Here is a 15,186-nt window from a genome sequence, read left to right as displayed (position 1 = left end):
TGGTTTTTTTTTTATTTTCCTTTTTAATTTTTGTCGTTTTCTGTTTCTCAATTTTTTTTAAGGACCGATTCAATTTCAATGTGCACTCGTTGATTTTGTTGTTGGATTGAATTACAGTCAGCGATGTTCAACACGCGCCGTTCTTCAGGCGTACCATAATCTCTGTACCGGTACTTGGTTTCGCTCTTTGAATTCTTTGTGGTTCTGTTTGGTGTCATTGAAACCGTTGTCCCACGAAACAGCAAAGAATTTTGTGCGAAGGCATATTTGAGAAAGTATTTTCTGTGAAACAAACAAATTGTGTACCTTTTTTCTTCTTTTGGCTGTTGGGTTTTGGTTGATTTTGGCATTGGGTTGATTTGGACGTAGGTTGTGCTAAGGCGCAGGGTGTATGAGCAAAGTGTTGTTCCCGTGTGGATCGTATAGTCGAAAGGTTTTTGTTTGACAAGTTATTTCTTTGAGTTATGTATGAATTTTTTTCCTTTTTATTGAGTGCTTTTGGTTTTTTATTGTAGAGATTCTTCAGAAGTAGAGGCTGAGCAAAAGTTGCTTGAGGACGTTAGTTGCTTTTCTCTTTGTTATAATTTGTATGCATTTTTTAAAAGAAGGCTCGATTTTTTGCATTTTGGAAGCTAATTGATGGGTTTGTGTGATTTTGTTCTAGGCAGTTAAGAATGCTCGAGAGAGAGACCGAAGGTCTCTGCTACGTGCAGTAAGTTCTTTAAAGCAATGCTTTTCATCCCTTTTCGTATTTGTATTTGCTTAGGAGTATAAAGATTTTATTTTCCCATCAGTTGTTTGTTATTAATTTCTTGTCTGGGTAAGAACAGAAACTTTATCCCATATTAATGAAGAATCTACCTTTTAGTTATTCATGAAGTCCTTATATCTCCAACCTTTTATTGAGAAATGATTAACAATGTTGTAGCTCCTAATTTAGATCATATGCCCTATTGTTTTCCAAGAGATTGTAATTGCTACCATACTCAAAGCTAAAATTGAATAATGTCTCTTTCTGTATGAAACTTCTAGATTCAAAATTTTCTTTGCAGTTGTTATGATAATTATATGCTTGTCTTGCTTGTAACCCGTCGAGAAATTAATTTTGGAATTTTCAACCGTTTTGGTGTTAAACCGTCCTCTTCCCTGGTACGCCAAGATTCACTCCCAAGAGATGGACATCGCATTTGCAAGTTCTGAATTTTATTTTGCAAATTGCATTTTATGTGCATTTTATTCAGTTTGTGTAATCTTTTATTTTGCATTTTATGTGCAAATTTCTACCGGCATCTCAGGTTGTGTAATCTTTCCCGGTTATTGTTCTATTAGTGGGTATTTCTAGTTTTTACCTTGAGCATGTTTTGATGTGCACAGTTGGTGAACATTTTATGGATTTAGATCATTTATCATGTCTTGACAGAGTGAAACTAATCCAATAATAGTGCTTTTTATACTTCATTGTTCCTTTTTGCCCGTTTTCTTCTGTTGCACCAGATGAACAAAGATAAATCTAAAAGTTCAGAGAAAATACCAACCGACAAAGAAGACAAGGTTGGGGAGTTATTTCCCATTGCATCACTTGAGGAATATGCTGAGCAAAGCAGGAATGATAATGGTGATGATGACGACAATAAAGATGAGGACCTAATTTTGAGTTGAGGGTGTGTCAACAGATGCTTATAGCTTGTGGGATCTCTTCCATGTTCCAACATGTACTGCGAAGATACTGATTACATTACATTTCTTTTTTAAAGATGTGCTGAAGTATCAAATTTGTCAAAAATTGAGTAATTTTTTGTTAAGATTAAGAAGAAAAAAAAAAAGATTAAGAATAATTTGTGACCTCTATTTTCTGTTTTTGCTGGTTGGTCATCCTGTCCAAATGCTTTTGTGTGTGTGTGTGTGTGACACAGATGATTGCAACAACTTGATCTACCCTTGTGATTGGACAAGATTTCAAAAGAAGATCCTAAGTAATTATCTGGCATAGCTTAAGACCAAGACCTCCACAAGGGGTTGGCCCAAGTGGTGGAAGGCTTGGTCTTAAGATTTGCTTCCTTCAAGGTCCAAGATTTAACACCTCATGGGTACAAACAATCTCTTGGGGCCACACCCCCTCGTGAAAAGCCAGTGATTTGACCAGCTTTGTGTAAGGAAACTTCTGAGGGCGCGGTGCACGGGACCGGGGTTTACTCTATAAGGTGTAGGGTGAGTCCGTGGGGCCCTACGTTGGAGAGGTTTTAATTATTTGGCATATCTGCTACTGCTATCTCAAATTACTGAGAGGACCGAAGGATAAAAGAAAATGAGATCCAAATGGGAAAAAAATGCACCGGAAAATAACTGTATCTCAAAAAAATCAAAATTATTTGCATTTACTGTGCCAAAGAATACACTTGCTAGTTGACAGAGCCTCGTATGGAGAAAGAAAATATCTAGCTGGAAAAATCTTATAAGAGTCTAACAATCCTTTCCAAAAATTAGCAAGTAATCCTGTTCCGGTAACCACAATGTTGGCTCCTTAATCAAAATAGCCACAAAAGCTTCAATATCAGCTATTCTGTTTCTGGAACTCTATAGCACAACAAGCATTATAGTGCCTATCCAAACAATCACTGTCAACAAAATGATGAATCCCAGCCCAGTTTTGGACCAAAAACCTCTACCTCTCATGTCAGGAAGAAGCAAGGTTGTGGACCAGAAGTACATCACATCAAGTCATCTTTTGCATACAGGCGCTCTGAACAAGAAAAAAAACTCTGAGACAGGGATAAAACACATGTAAATATATACATCGAAGTTGTGTGTGTGTGTACACTTACACTTTCAAGAGAGAGTCTGAAACAATGAATTACAACCCGGGGGGGGGGGGGGCTGAAAAAGAAGTTTGTTTTTCACCATTGAAGCTACACACTTCTCCATTTATATAAGGTTTCTCAGAGTGAAAAAGAAAATGTCATGGGTAACATATCTGTAGGTTCCTAATTCCTATAATAGTTCCTCAGAGAAGACCAACTAAAAATCTCCAGTATTATGAAGAAAACATCCTGGAAAAATAATGATGAAAATATATACATAGTTTGTTGTGCCCTAACATTCACAAGTTTTTTTAAGCCACATAAAGTAACAAAACACAAATACAAATAGATTTTGCATACTCTAGTTAACCATAAAATAATTTAAAGGAGGTAAGATGCATCATAGAAATTATACCATTTAGTGTTATCCATGGCATCTAAAGGCGTATATAAATCACCAATCAAGGATTCATTATATTGCCACATGAATCCTTCTTGTCCATATTGTTTTTGTACGGATCACGTAAACTGAATTATGTACGTACTCTAATTCAAATAAGCAATGCGTGCATTCAAAATTTATGATCCATCTTAAACCTCTATTAATTCAAGAATAATGCTATATATTTTTATTTCATGATATTGATGTGACAGTCCCATCAATTTTTTATTTTACCATGACTCTCTAATGATTAATATATTGGGACTATTTGGTCAGTATTGTAAGATAAAAATATAATTTTATAGCTTTACTCTAATATTTTCACTTGTATTAAATAAACCAGATATTAGAAAGCTATACTATCAAAGTATATAACAAAAAATTGCGTGGTTGTCATTAAAGTCGTGGTTAACGGGTCAAGGACCCTTTTTTCTTCTTTTGTTTTTTTTTTTTTTTTAATAAGTAACGAGTCAAGAACTTTGAATGGCGTCTCGCTGTACCCATGAATTTGAATATGATAACAAGGTTCAAAAAAACTTACCAAAAACATTCAAGTTTAATCACATAGTACCCCAGGTTGCTTTTCCTGTATTGAATATTAGAAAGGTTGGTCCGGTGGCCCCTATTCTAAGTCCGAGTAATTGGTCAATACTAAAGCAAGAAGTTAGTAAAAGAGTTAATAACTCTAGCTAGCATTTTTCATCATCTCTGTTATCTTTTTTAGGATAATATTACACGCACAAAAGGAGACACAGGTATTTTGTACGTATATAACTTTTATCAATATAGTATTGCTTATAATTTTTTTTTTGTTTAAAAAAAAAAGCTAATAATAATAGTATTAATTAAGATTTAGGAAATCAGAATCTAGATAATTAGCTATTTATGGACGCAAGTCCAGAGGGTAATTTAGAGATAGAGTACTATTCTTTAATGGTAAATTATACTTATCTCATTTAACATATATAGTTTATCATCACCCAATTAACAGTTTTTTTTTTTTTTTTTTGTGTCAAATTTTAAATGACTCCATTGGCCTCTCCAATTTGGTGAGGAGCGTGGAGCCAGCCAGCCAGGGTCGACAAAGGAATAATAACACCAAATACAAGGCTGCTGAGCAAGTCTAAAGTATCTCTTACAAGTTCAGCAATCGTTTTCGGGGAATAATTTGAAGATTTTTTTTTTTTCTTTTTTTTTTTCACAAGAGGGGAGGAAGAATTCAAACTAATAACCTCTATTTCATGAGGCATGGTCCCTAGCCAATTAATCTTTGATGACAAATTAATTTGAAGATAAATATGCAATCAAAGACATCACTTGTTCACTTGTAAGACTTTTCTTCCAAAACGACAACCAGACTAGGACATTTGGAAAAAGAAAAAGGAAAGGGAAAAGGAAAAGGAAAGAAAAAAAGGCCGGAGGTCCATTTCTATTAGTCATGCTTGCTAGCCAGGAACGACATCTTTTCAGTGTTCTGCCAAAAGACTTATACAGAGTCTTTTTCGCACACTTCTCACGCGTTCAAAAAAAGATATTAGTATCACTGATCACCAAAAAAAAAAAGGAAAAAAATCATATATCTATGAATACATTAATCAAAAAGAGAAATCTAGATATAAAGGTTTAGACATATAATTTTATTACTTAATAGTAAAAGAAAAAACAAATCAATTTAAAGAATTGAATACGTGAACATTTTCTAAAAAGAAAGAAACTATTTTCTGTTTGATTTTCGAGAAATAGTTTAAAGTTAATATTCAAGTTTTGGATAGTTTTCCGCGAATGTCCCATGCATGTTGACATGGTAGAGAAAGTTTCAGAGAGTAAATTTTGTGTGATACCTGGGTTTAAGCATGACATATGAGGTATATATATTGGCGTTTCTCAAGAGAGCAACGACATAATTAGCTCTTTTCGGCTTTTCCCTTAGGTCATAGTCGAAGATAAACCTCGATCTTACCGGTCTTCTAAAAGCTAAAGGCAGCCGGGATGCCAATTATCATACCTAAAAGATTTAAAGATTCAAGAAATGGCGGTGAAAATGTATTGTTTTACGATCGAATAATTAAATTCTTGAATTTGGGCTTTTAGGCATGAAAAGATTAATTTGTTCCCTGATTGTGATTTGTAGATGTATGTCCCACTTATTTCCCACCTTCACATTTGTGGAAATAAGTAACCATTATCCTCCTACACACCAGTGGAGGAAAATACCAAGCAAGTGATCGTCGAGGACAATCGATTCGTTGCATTAATGCTTTACAAAAATCCAAACATAACTTATATTCAAAAGCGTGTATGTTGAACAATCCGCATAAATCCAAAGACCTAACTTTCACGCAATTGCTCAGTGTTTTCCATCAGATAATTAAGCTGCATATATATATGGTATAGCAGCCGTAGGAGAATTGGTCTTCCACACCATGCACTCGCTTGCCCTCTACCTCTCCTTCCTCCATCTTCTCCTCACCCAGGCCGTCACCGAAACCCCGCCACCCTACGCTGCCACCGACTATTTTCTCCTCAATTGTGGCTCCTCCTCCAAATCAACCTCGCTCGATGGCCGTAACTGGGACGGCGATTTCAACTCAAAATTCTCACCCCCAAATATACAAACCACATCAATTAATGCATCTACCCCCTCCCAAGATAACCCTTCTGTTGCCCAAGTTCCTTACATGACTGCACGCATCTTTCGCAACAAGTTCACCTACTCCTTCCCCGTCTCGCTTGGCCTGAAGTTCGTCCGCCTCTACTTCTTTCCGGCCACTTACTCCGGACTCGATAAATCCAAGTCATTCTCCTTGGTCACCGCCAATAACTTCACCCTCTTAAGCAACTTCAGTGCCTTCCTAGCCGTCTCTTCGATAAAGCCTCCCGTATCCTACTTAATCAAAGAATTCATAATCCCTGTGTTGCACACTCAGTTTCTCAACATAACCTTTATTCCATCTCCGAGCTCTTACGCCTTCATTAATGGTATAGAGATTGTGTCTATGCCAAATAATCTCTATATGCACAATAGGGATGATGTAATGATCACCATGGTAGATAACTACAGACCCTTCTATTTCGACAACACCACTGCTCTTGAGACCATGTATAGACTAAACGTGGGGGGCAACGATATCTCGGGCGTACAGGATACTGGTATGTTCCGGACTTGGCGACAGGACCCGGAGTATATCTTTGGCGCGATTGGGCTGGCGCCTTCCCTGCCTAATGTTACCATAAAGTATACGATGGACACACCGGCCTATACTGCGCCGGACATTGTGTATAAAACTTCTCGTACAATGGGTCCGAAATCTACGCTTAACTTGAAGTCCAACCTCACGTGGATCTTTACAGTTGATGGCGGGTTTAACTATCTTTTTAGGCTTCATTTCTGCGAAACTCAGATAGAGGTAGTGGAAAGGAACCAACGGGTTTTTTACATATTCATCAATAATCAGACGGCAGTGGCAGATGCGGATGTGATTAATTGGAGCGGCGGTAACGGAATTCCTGTCTACAGAGAGTATGTTGTGTTGGTCCCAAGTGGAAACAAGGCCAAACAAGATTTGTGGCTCGCGCTACACCCCAACTCGGATTTGTTACCGCGCCCCGTATTCGACGATGCCATCTTGAACGGTGTGGAAATACTTAAGTTGAGCCGGTCGGACGGTAGTCTTGCTGGGCTCAACCCGGAAGTGGAAGGGGTTACATCTTTAATTGAAACCCCGGGTGGCCCATCAACGAAGTCAAAAAATAATCGGAAAACAACAATTGCAATAATTGGTGGTGCAATTTTTGTCATTGTTCTACTCTCTATTATTGGTTTAATGGCTTTCCGGCTCAGTAAAAGAGCCAAGTCAACTAAGACGCAGGGCTCTTCTCTACCTTCTGAATTATGTCGTAAGTTTTCATTTACTGAAATCAAAGCAGCCACAAACGATTTCGATAAAGTTTTAATCATAGGGGTTGGAGGGTTTGGCAACGTTTATAAAGGCCACGTTGATGATGCAACCACCCCAGTTGCAATCAAACGGCTGAAATCCAGGTCACAGCAAGGCGCTCACGAGTTCCACACCGAGATTGCGATGCTCTCCCAGCTACGACACCGCCATCTCGTGTCTTTGATTGGCTATTGTAATGATGACAGCGAGATGATACTTGTATACGATTACATGTCCCATGGGAACCTACGTGATCATCTATATGACACTGGCAATCCTCCTTTATCCTGGAAGCAACGGCTTGAGATCTGTATCGGTGCAGCCCATGGGTTGCAATACCTCCACACTGATGTGAAGCACATGATCATTCACCGTGACGTGAAGACAACAAATATTCTTTTGGATGAGAAATGGGTGCCCAAGGTGTCAGATTTTGGACTGTCCAAAATCGGACCAACTAGTGAGTTCAAGACCCACGTAAGCACAGTGGTCAAAGGTAGCATGGGGTATATGGACCCGGAGTACTATCGACTTCAACAGTTGACGGAAAAGTCTGATGTGTACTCTTTTGGTGTCGTTTTGTGTGAAGTATTGTGTGCAAGACCACCGTTGCTTCGTACGGCCAAAAAGAACCAAGTGAGCCTAGCACAGTGGGTCCCAGACTACTATCGCAACAAAATGCTTGATCAAATTGTCGATCCATTTTTGAAGGGTGAGATCACACCGGAGTGCCTGGAAAAATTTGGTGAAATTGCTGTGAATTGTTTGTTGGATGATCGAACAAAACGACCATCTATGAACGAGGTAGTGTGGGGCCTTGAGTTGGCATTACAAATCCAGGAGAGCACCAATAATATCAATCTTCACGGGGAAATGAAGGGACCCCTCTTTCAAGAGTTGGTAGAAGATGACAGTTACGGCATGTTTATCGCTAGCAGTGAAGGCAGTGCGAAAAGCACCAATTTGAGCATGATAGAAAATTTTGCTAATAAGGATTCTGATTGTTTGTTGCCAAGGACTATGTGTTCTCTTAACGCATGGTTGCAAAAAGGTGATGAAAGAATGTTGTAATTGCTAGCAAAATAAATAAATTAATATGTTGTCTGTTTTATAATTGTTATTGGTGATATTGTTAAGGATAATGTTCTTGCTTCAAATATTCAAGTTCTAAGAGTTTGAATTCTGAGACTAGCCGTATAATTCAAACTCAAACATTTGATGACATTATCTTCTCACCCTTAAAATTATTATTAAATTACTATCACAAATTCATGATAACTTAAAAGTCAGCATCAATTTTTAGAGAGCACAAGAAAAACGTGGATGTTCTTTTTTGCATTACTCATTATCTTCCCTTTCTTTTTTTAGATTATAACTATGATGATAGGATTATTGTAACCGTAGAGCATGATTAAAAATTAGCTATAAACTGATTTATAGCAGTTAGATACAAACTAGTCTACTAAATTGTCATATGTCCTTTAATATATGAATTTTTTGTTTTTTTAAAGAGAAATTCATTCCGATTTCATTGGCGAATAATCAAGAGCATAAAAGCTATTACAATCATAGAGTATAAAGCTCTAAAATTTATAGTCGAAGCTAAAAGATTACATGACATGGATGTAAAAAACGAACAAATCTTACATTAAAATCCTATGTCGTCTACATTCATTAACCTATGCCCAATCTTCGGGTTATAGAACAAATCTGCTCGGTGCAGACTCAATCCAAGACATAGGTAGCCATTCTCCAAGCATGAGCAAAAGCACGACGCCAAAACAAGTCATTCTCGACCTGAAAGGCCAAAAAATTATTCACGTCCTAAGCACAAACGCCAATACAACAAAACAAGCAAGAAAAATACAGGGAAAAAACAAAACAACAAAGAAACCCACAACACAGCAGCAACCATCAGAGCAAGGAGTGGAGGGGGCTACTGGCGGCGCAAAAAAACAGCGATGAAGAGATGTGGTGGAGATTGGCAGCACGGTTGATATGGCAAGGCGGAGTCACGACAGCCGTTGTGCTATGGGGCACCAAAAAAAAAAAAAAAAAAAAAAAAAAAAACGGAACAAAAGGAAAAACCGCACAGGCGAGGAGGAGGGGGGGGTGGAAAGGCTTCCTCCCTCCCCCAAGCAGGGACCTGTGCGGCGAATTTTGTTTTTTATAACATGTGAGAATCAATTTAAGGGGCACATGGCAATTGTAGCTAATTTATATCTACAACATTAAAAATGGAAAAAATACAAAATTGGTCCATACAGTTTACCTGATTTACAATCAATTAACTCGTTGTTAATCAAAATGAACTCAGAATTTTTTAGGTATGCCAAAAAAAATAATTTAGTCATTACAGATTTATAGTCAAATTCAGTCCACTAATTTAATTAACAGATTTTGTTAGTGTAACATTTACTTAAATAGGATGTGTGTTACAATTTTTTTGGCTATAACATTTCACGCTATTGAAATATATTAAGTCATCGATGTTTTAGTTATAGGGATTAAATTTTTTTTTTTGGCATACTTCAAGAACTTCTAAGTTTTTTTGTTACCTTTCATCACATCCAATGAGTTTTTACTAACTTCACTTTCACCATAATACTTGTATTTAATGAAGTGATCCAAAGTGTTAAAAAAATAAGATTTTTTTTAAAATTTGGTATATATTGAACATTCGTCAAATCCTAACAAATAAACAATAATAACAAGGACAAATTCTGAACCCAAGTAAATATATTTGGACAGAAATTTCCTTCAACTCACTCCAATAAGTAACAAATGTCATCTCTTACATGTTTTTTTTTTTAATATTTTAAGGGTCAATTGTCATTCTATTAATTTAGGAACTCGAACATTAATTTTTTAGAAATCCAATAATGTTGAATGACACTTGTGACTTATTGGAGTGGGTTGAAGGAAATTTCCTCCAAACCAGTTTGGAAGAAATTTGTGTCCAATATATTTACCATATTTTAAGTGCAAAAACAATAATAATGACGACAAGTTCTGAACCTTCTTCTTTTTTTTTTTTTTTTTTTTTAACAAGGATAGGTCCAAATGTTAATTAGGACTAATACATCAGAATTGTAGAATAGTTGTAATTTCTAATGATAAAAATTTTTCTCTAAAAAAAATCTCAAAATCAAAAGTAAAGTTGAAATAAAAGTTGAGTCTCGTTATTTTCATTATCAATCTAGTTTGCTAAAATTGCAATAAAAAATAACAATCTTAACAATTGAAATTTCTCACAACCCCTCTCTAGGTGACTTCGAGTTCAAACGCATATAGATCGAGTTTAAAGCATCCAAAACGATTTGTCGTTTTAGTTACACTCTGTCACATGTCGTTTAGGTCATCTTCCAACTTAAAACCCAAAACAAAACCTCCTCAGCAACCCAGCCAAGCAAAAGATGAGCGACAGGCAGGACCCGCCCAAGCACCAAAACAGTTTTGCTTGGAAACCCAATGCCGGCGTCAAGATCAACGAAACGGTATTACAAAACACTCGCCTTTCTCTAGAAAGCAGAAACGGGTTTTTACTTATTCAAAAAGTGCTTTTCAAAATCAGTAGTAGCTGATGATAAATAATTGTAACAGGAAGTTGGGGGACACTAGGCCGTATTCCGAGATTACGGGGGTGTGCCCCCGTTGTAAAGAACAGATCGACTGGAAACGCCGTTACGGAAAGTACAAGCGCCTTACCGAGCCTGCCAAATGGTTTTTTTTTTTTCTTTTTAATTTTGGTTGTTTTCTGTTTCTCGATTTTTTCTAGGACCGATTCAATTTCAATGGGCACTTGTTGATTTTGTTGTTGGATTGAATTACAGTCAGGGATGTTCGAAACTCGCCGTTCGTCAGGCATACAATAATCTCTGTGCCGGTACTTGGTTTCGCTCTTTGAATTCTTTGTGGTTCTGTTTGGTGTCATTGAAACCGTTGTCCCACTAAACAGCAAAGAATTTTGGGTCGAAAGGCATATTTGAGAAAGTATTTTCTGTGAAACAAACAAATTGTGTACCTTTTTTCCTCTGTTGGCTATTGGGTTTTGGTTGATTTTGGCATTGGGTTGATTTGGACGTAGGTTGTGCGAAGGAGCAGGGTGTATGCGCAAAGTGTTGTTCCCGTGTGGATCGTATAGTCGGAAGGTTTTTGTTTGACAAGTTATTTCTTTGAGTTATGTATGAATTTCTTTCTTTTCTTTTTTTCTTTTTTTTTGGGTGCTTTTGGTTTTTTATTGTAGAGATTCTTCGGAAGTAGAGGCTGAGCAAAAGTTGCTTGAGGAGGTTAGTTTCTTTTCTCTATGTTACAATTTGTATGCGTTTCTGAAAAGAAGGCTTGGATTTTTGCATTTTGGAAGCTAATTGATGGGTTTGTGTAATTTTGTTCTAGGCAGTTAAGAATGCTCGAGAAAGGGATCGAAGGTCTCTGCTACGTGCAATAAGTCCTTTAAAGCAATGCTTTTCAGCCTTTTTCACATTTTTGTTTGCTTATGAGTATAAAGACTTTATTTTCCCATCAGCTGTTTGTTATTAATTTCTTGTCTGATATATAGGGTAAGAACAGATACTTTATCCCATATTAATGAAGAATCTACCTTTTAGTTATTCATGAAGTCCTTATATCACCAACCTTTTATTGAGAAATGATTAACAATGTTGTAGCTCCTAATTTAGATCATATGCCCTAGTGTTTTCCAAGAGATTGTAATCGCTACCATACTCAAAGCTAAAATTGAATAATGTCTCTTTCTGTATGAAACTTCTAGTTTCAAAATTTTCTTTGCAGTTGTTATGATAATTATATGTTTGTCTTGCTTGTAACCCGTCGAGAAATTCATTTTGGAATTTTCTACTGTTTTGGTGTTAAACCGTCCTCTTCCCTGGTACGCCAAGATTCACTTCCAGGTGATGGACATCACATCATATGAATTTGGAATCAACAAGACAATAACATTACCTGTTATAAGCTCAACTACCTGCAGGTTTTGAATTTTATTGTGCAAATTGCATTATGAATCCCAAGTTGATAAGGCGTTTGCCCTTATACAACATACATCTCTTTTCTGTACATTTTATTCAGTTTCTACCGGTATCTCAAGTTTTGTAATCCTTCCCGGTTATTGTTCTATTAATGGGTATTTCTAGTTTTTTCCAAGTTGAGCATGTTTTGATGTGCACAGTTGGTGAACATTTTATGGATTTAGATCATTTATCATGTCTTGACAGAGTGAAACTAATCCAATAATAGTGCTTTTTGTACTTCATTGTTCCTTTTTGCCCGTTTTCTTCTGTTGCACCGGATGAACAAAAGTAAACTAAAAGTTCGGAGAAAACACCAACCGACAAAGAAGACAAGGTTGGGGAGTTATTTCCCGCTGCATCACTTAAGGAATCTGCTGAGTGCTCAGCAGGAATGATAATAGTGATGATGACGACGATAAAGATGAAGACCTAATTTTGCGTTGAGGGTGTGTCAACAGATGCTTATAGCTTGTGGGATCTCTTTCATGTTCCAACATGTACTACGAAGATACTGATTACATTACATTTCTTTTTTCAAGATGTGCTGAAATATCAAATTTGCCAGAAATTGAGTAATTTTTTGTTAAGATTAAGAAGAATTTGTGACCTCTATTTTCTGTTTTTGCTGGTTGGTCATTCTGTACAAGTGCTTTTATATATATATATATATATACACATATATATATATATATATATATATGTGTGTGTGTGTGTGTGTGTGTGTGTGACGGTGATGATTGCAACAACTTGATCTACCCTTGTGATCGGACAAGATTCCAAAAGAAGATTCTAAGTAATTATCTGGCATATCTTAAGACCAAGGCCTTCACAAGGGGTTGGCCCAAGTAGTGGAAGCCTTGGTCTTAAGATTTGCTCCTTTCAAGGTTCAAGGTTTAACACCTCATGGGTATAAACAATCTCTTGGGGTCACACCCCCTCGTGAAAAGCCAAGGATTTAACCAGTTCCGTGTACGAAAACTTTCGAAAGTGCAGTGCATGAGATTGGAGTTTACTCTGTAAGGTGTAGGGTGAGTCCAAAGATCCCTGCCTTAGAGAGGTTCCAATTATCTGGCATATCTACTACTGCTATATCAAATTACCGAGAGGACTGAAGGATAAAAGAAAATGAGATCCAAATGGGAAAAAAATGTACCAGAAAATAACTCCGTCTCCAAAAAATCAAAATTATTTGCATTTACTGTGCCAAAGAATACACTTGCTAGTTGTCAGAGCCTCGTATGGAGAAAGAAAATATCTAGCTGGAAAAATCTTATAAGAGTCTAACAATCCTTTCCAAAAATTAGCAAGTAATCCTGTTCCGGTAACCACAATGTTGGCTCCTTAATCAAAATAGCCACAAAAGCTTCAATATCAGCTATTCTGTTTCTGGAACTCTATAGCACAACAAGCATTATAGTGCCTATCCAAACAGTCACTGTCAACAAAATGATGAATCCCAGCCCAGTTTTGGACCAAAAATCGCTACCTCTCATGTCAGGAAGAAGCAAGGTTGTGGACCAGCAGTACATCACATCAAGTCATCTTTTGCACACAGGCGCTCTGAACAAGAAAAAAAAAAATCTTAGACAGGGAATAATACACATGTAAATATATACATCGAAGTTGTGTGTGTGTGTGTACACTTACACTTTCAAGAGAGAGAGAGAGAGTCTGAAACCATGAATTACAACATGCATTTTCATTTTGAGGAATTTACTTATTTCAGACACAGAGGGGGGGGGGGCTGAAAAAGAAGTTTGTTTTTCACCATTGAAGCTACACACTTCTCCATTTATATAAGGTTTCTCAGAGATGAAAAAGAAAATGTCATGGGTAACATATCTGCAGGTTCCTAATTCCTATAATAGTTCCTCAGAGAAGACCAACTAAAAATCTCCAGTATTATGAAGAAAACATCCTGGAAAAATAATGACGAAAATATATACATAGTTTGTGCCCTAACATTCACAAGTTTTTTAAGCCACATAAAGTAACAAAACACAAATACAAATAGATTTTGCATACTCTAGTTAACCATAAAATAACTTAAAGGAGGTAAGATGCATCATAGAAATTATATCATTTTGTGTTATCCATGGCATCTAAAGGCATATATAAATCACCAATCAAGGATTCATCATATTACATGATTGTTATAATTAATAACTAACACCAGTTTCAAGTGAACTAACATTGAGAAATTACAGAAGGCTTAATTTTAATTTTTTATTTTTTTTTAAAGAGAGAAAATTAGTCGGTCATCTCACATTCAAAGTTTCGATGAGTTTGTCATCATACATAGCGTCTTCATCACTTAATTAGTGGGGAGTAATAACTTTAATCATTCTAATTATAGCACTATAAGTCACCAAGCTCCTTGGCAAAGTTCATCGCCCAATGGTGCTCAACTCCTCCACCCACTCAAGTAAGTGCTTCCTCCTCCACCCCCTCGATTCCTTTTTCACAAAGCCTGGCTATATATGTTCATTGTTTCACGTTAATCTTTACACGGTTCAAAGGCTTCTATCCCTATGGAATACTTTTGACTCTCATGTTTCACCGTGTGAACCTTTAAAAACAAAAAGACATTATATATATTTATATATATTGCCACGTGAATCCTTCTTGTCCATATTGTTTTTGTACGGATCACGTAAACTGAATTATGTACATACTCTAATTCAAATAAGCAATGCATGCATTCCAAATTTATGATCCATCTTAAACCTCTACTAATTTCAAGAATAATGCTATATATTTTTATTTCATGATATTGATGTAACAGTCCTAACAATTTTTTATTTTACTATGACTCTCTAATGATTGATATACTGGGACTGTTTGGTTATTGTAAGATAAAAATATGATTTTATAGCTTTACTCTAATATTTTCACTTGTATTAAATAAACCAGATATAAGAAAGCTTTACTATCAAAGTATATAACAAAAAATTGCATGGTTGTCATTAAAGTTGTGGTTA

General features: G+C 36.4%; 1 protein-coding gene and 2 pseudogenes across 1 annotated transcript; all 3 read left to right on the top strand.

Annotated features, from left to right (window-relative positions):
• The window catches only part of LOC132182137 (uncharacterized), a 5,688-nt pseudogene extending 3,935 nt beyond the window's left edge, over window positions 1-1,753 (top strand).
• Window positions 1,754-5,657: 3,904 nt separating this feature from the next.
• On the top strand, window positions 5,658-8,249 carry LOC132182136 (receptor-like protein kinase FERONIA). Its single transcript, XM_059595334.1, has one exon. It carries the CDS (start codon window positions 5,664-5,666, stop codon window positions 8,247-8,249), a length of 2,586 nt encoding a protein of 861 aa, XP_059451317.1. The 5' UTR covers window positions 5,658-5,663.
• Window positions 8,250-10,594: 2,345 nt separating this feature from the next.
• On the top strand, window positions 10,595-11,792 carry LOC132182959 (uncharacterized; annotated as a pseudogene).
• Window positions 11,793-15,186: the final 3,394 nt, after the last annotated feature.

Source organism: Corylus avellana, chromosome ca5, assembly GCF_901000735.1.
Source record: "Corylus avellana chromosome ca5, CavTom2PMs-1.0".
Lineage (NCBI taxonomy): Eukaryota > Viridiplantae > Streptophyta > Magnoliopsida > Fagales > Betulaceae > Corylus > Corylus avellana.
Note: the sequence above shows the minus strand (reverse complement) of the source record. Positions and strands in the feature narration are given on the sequence as shown.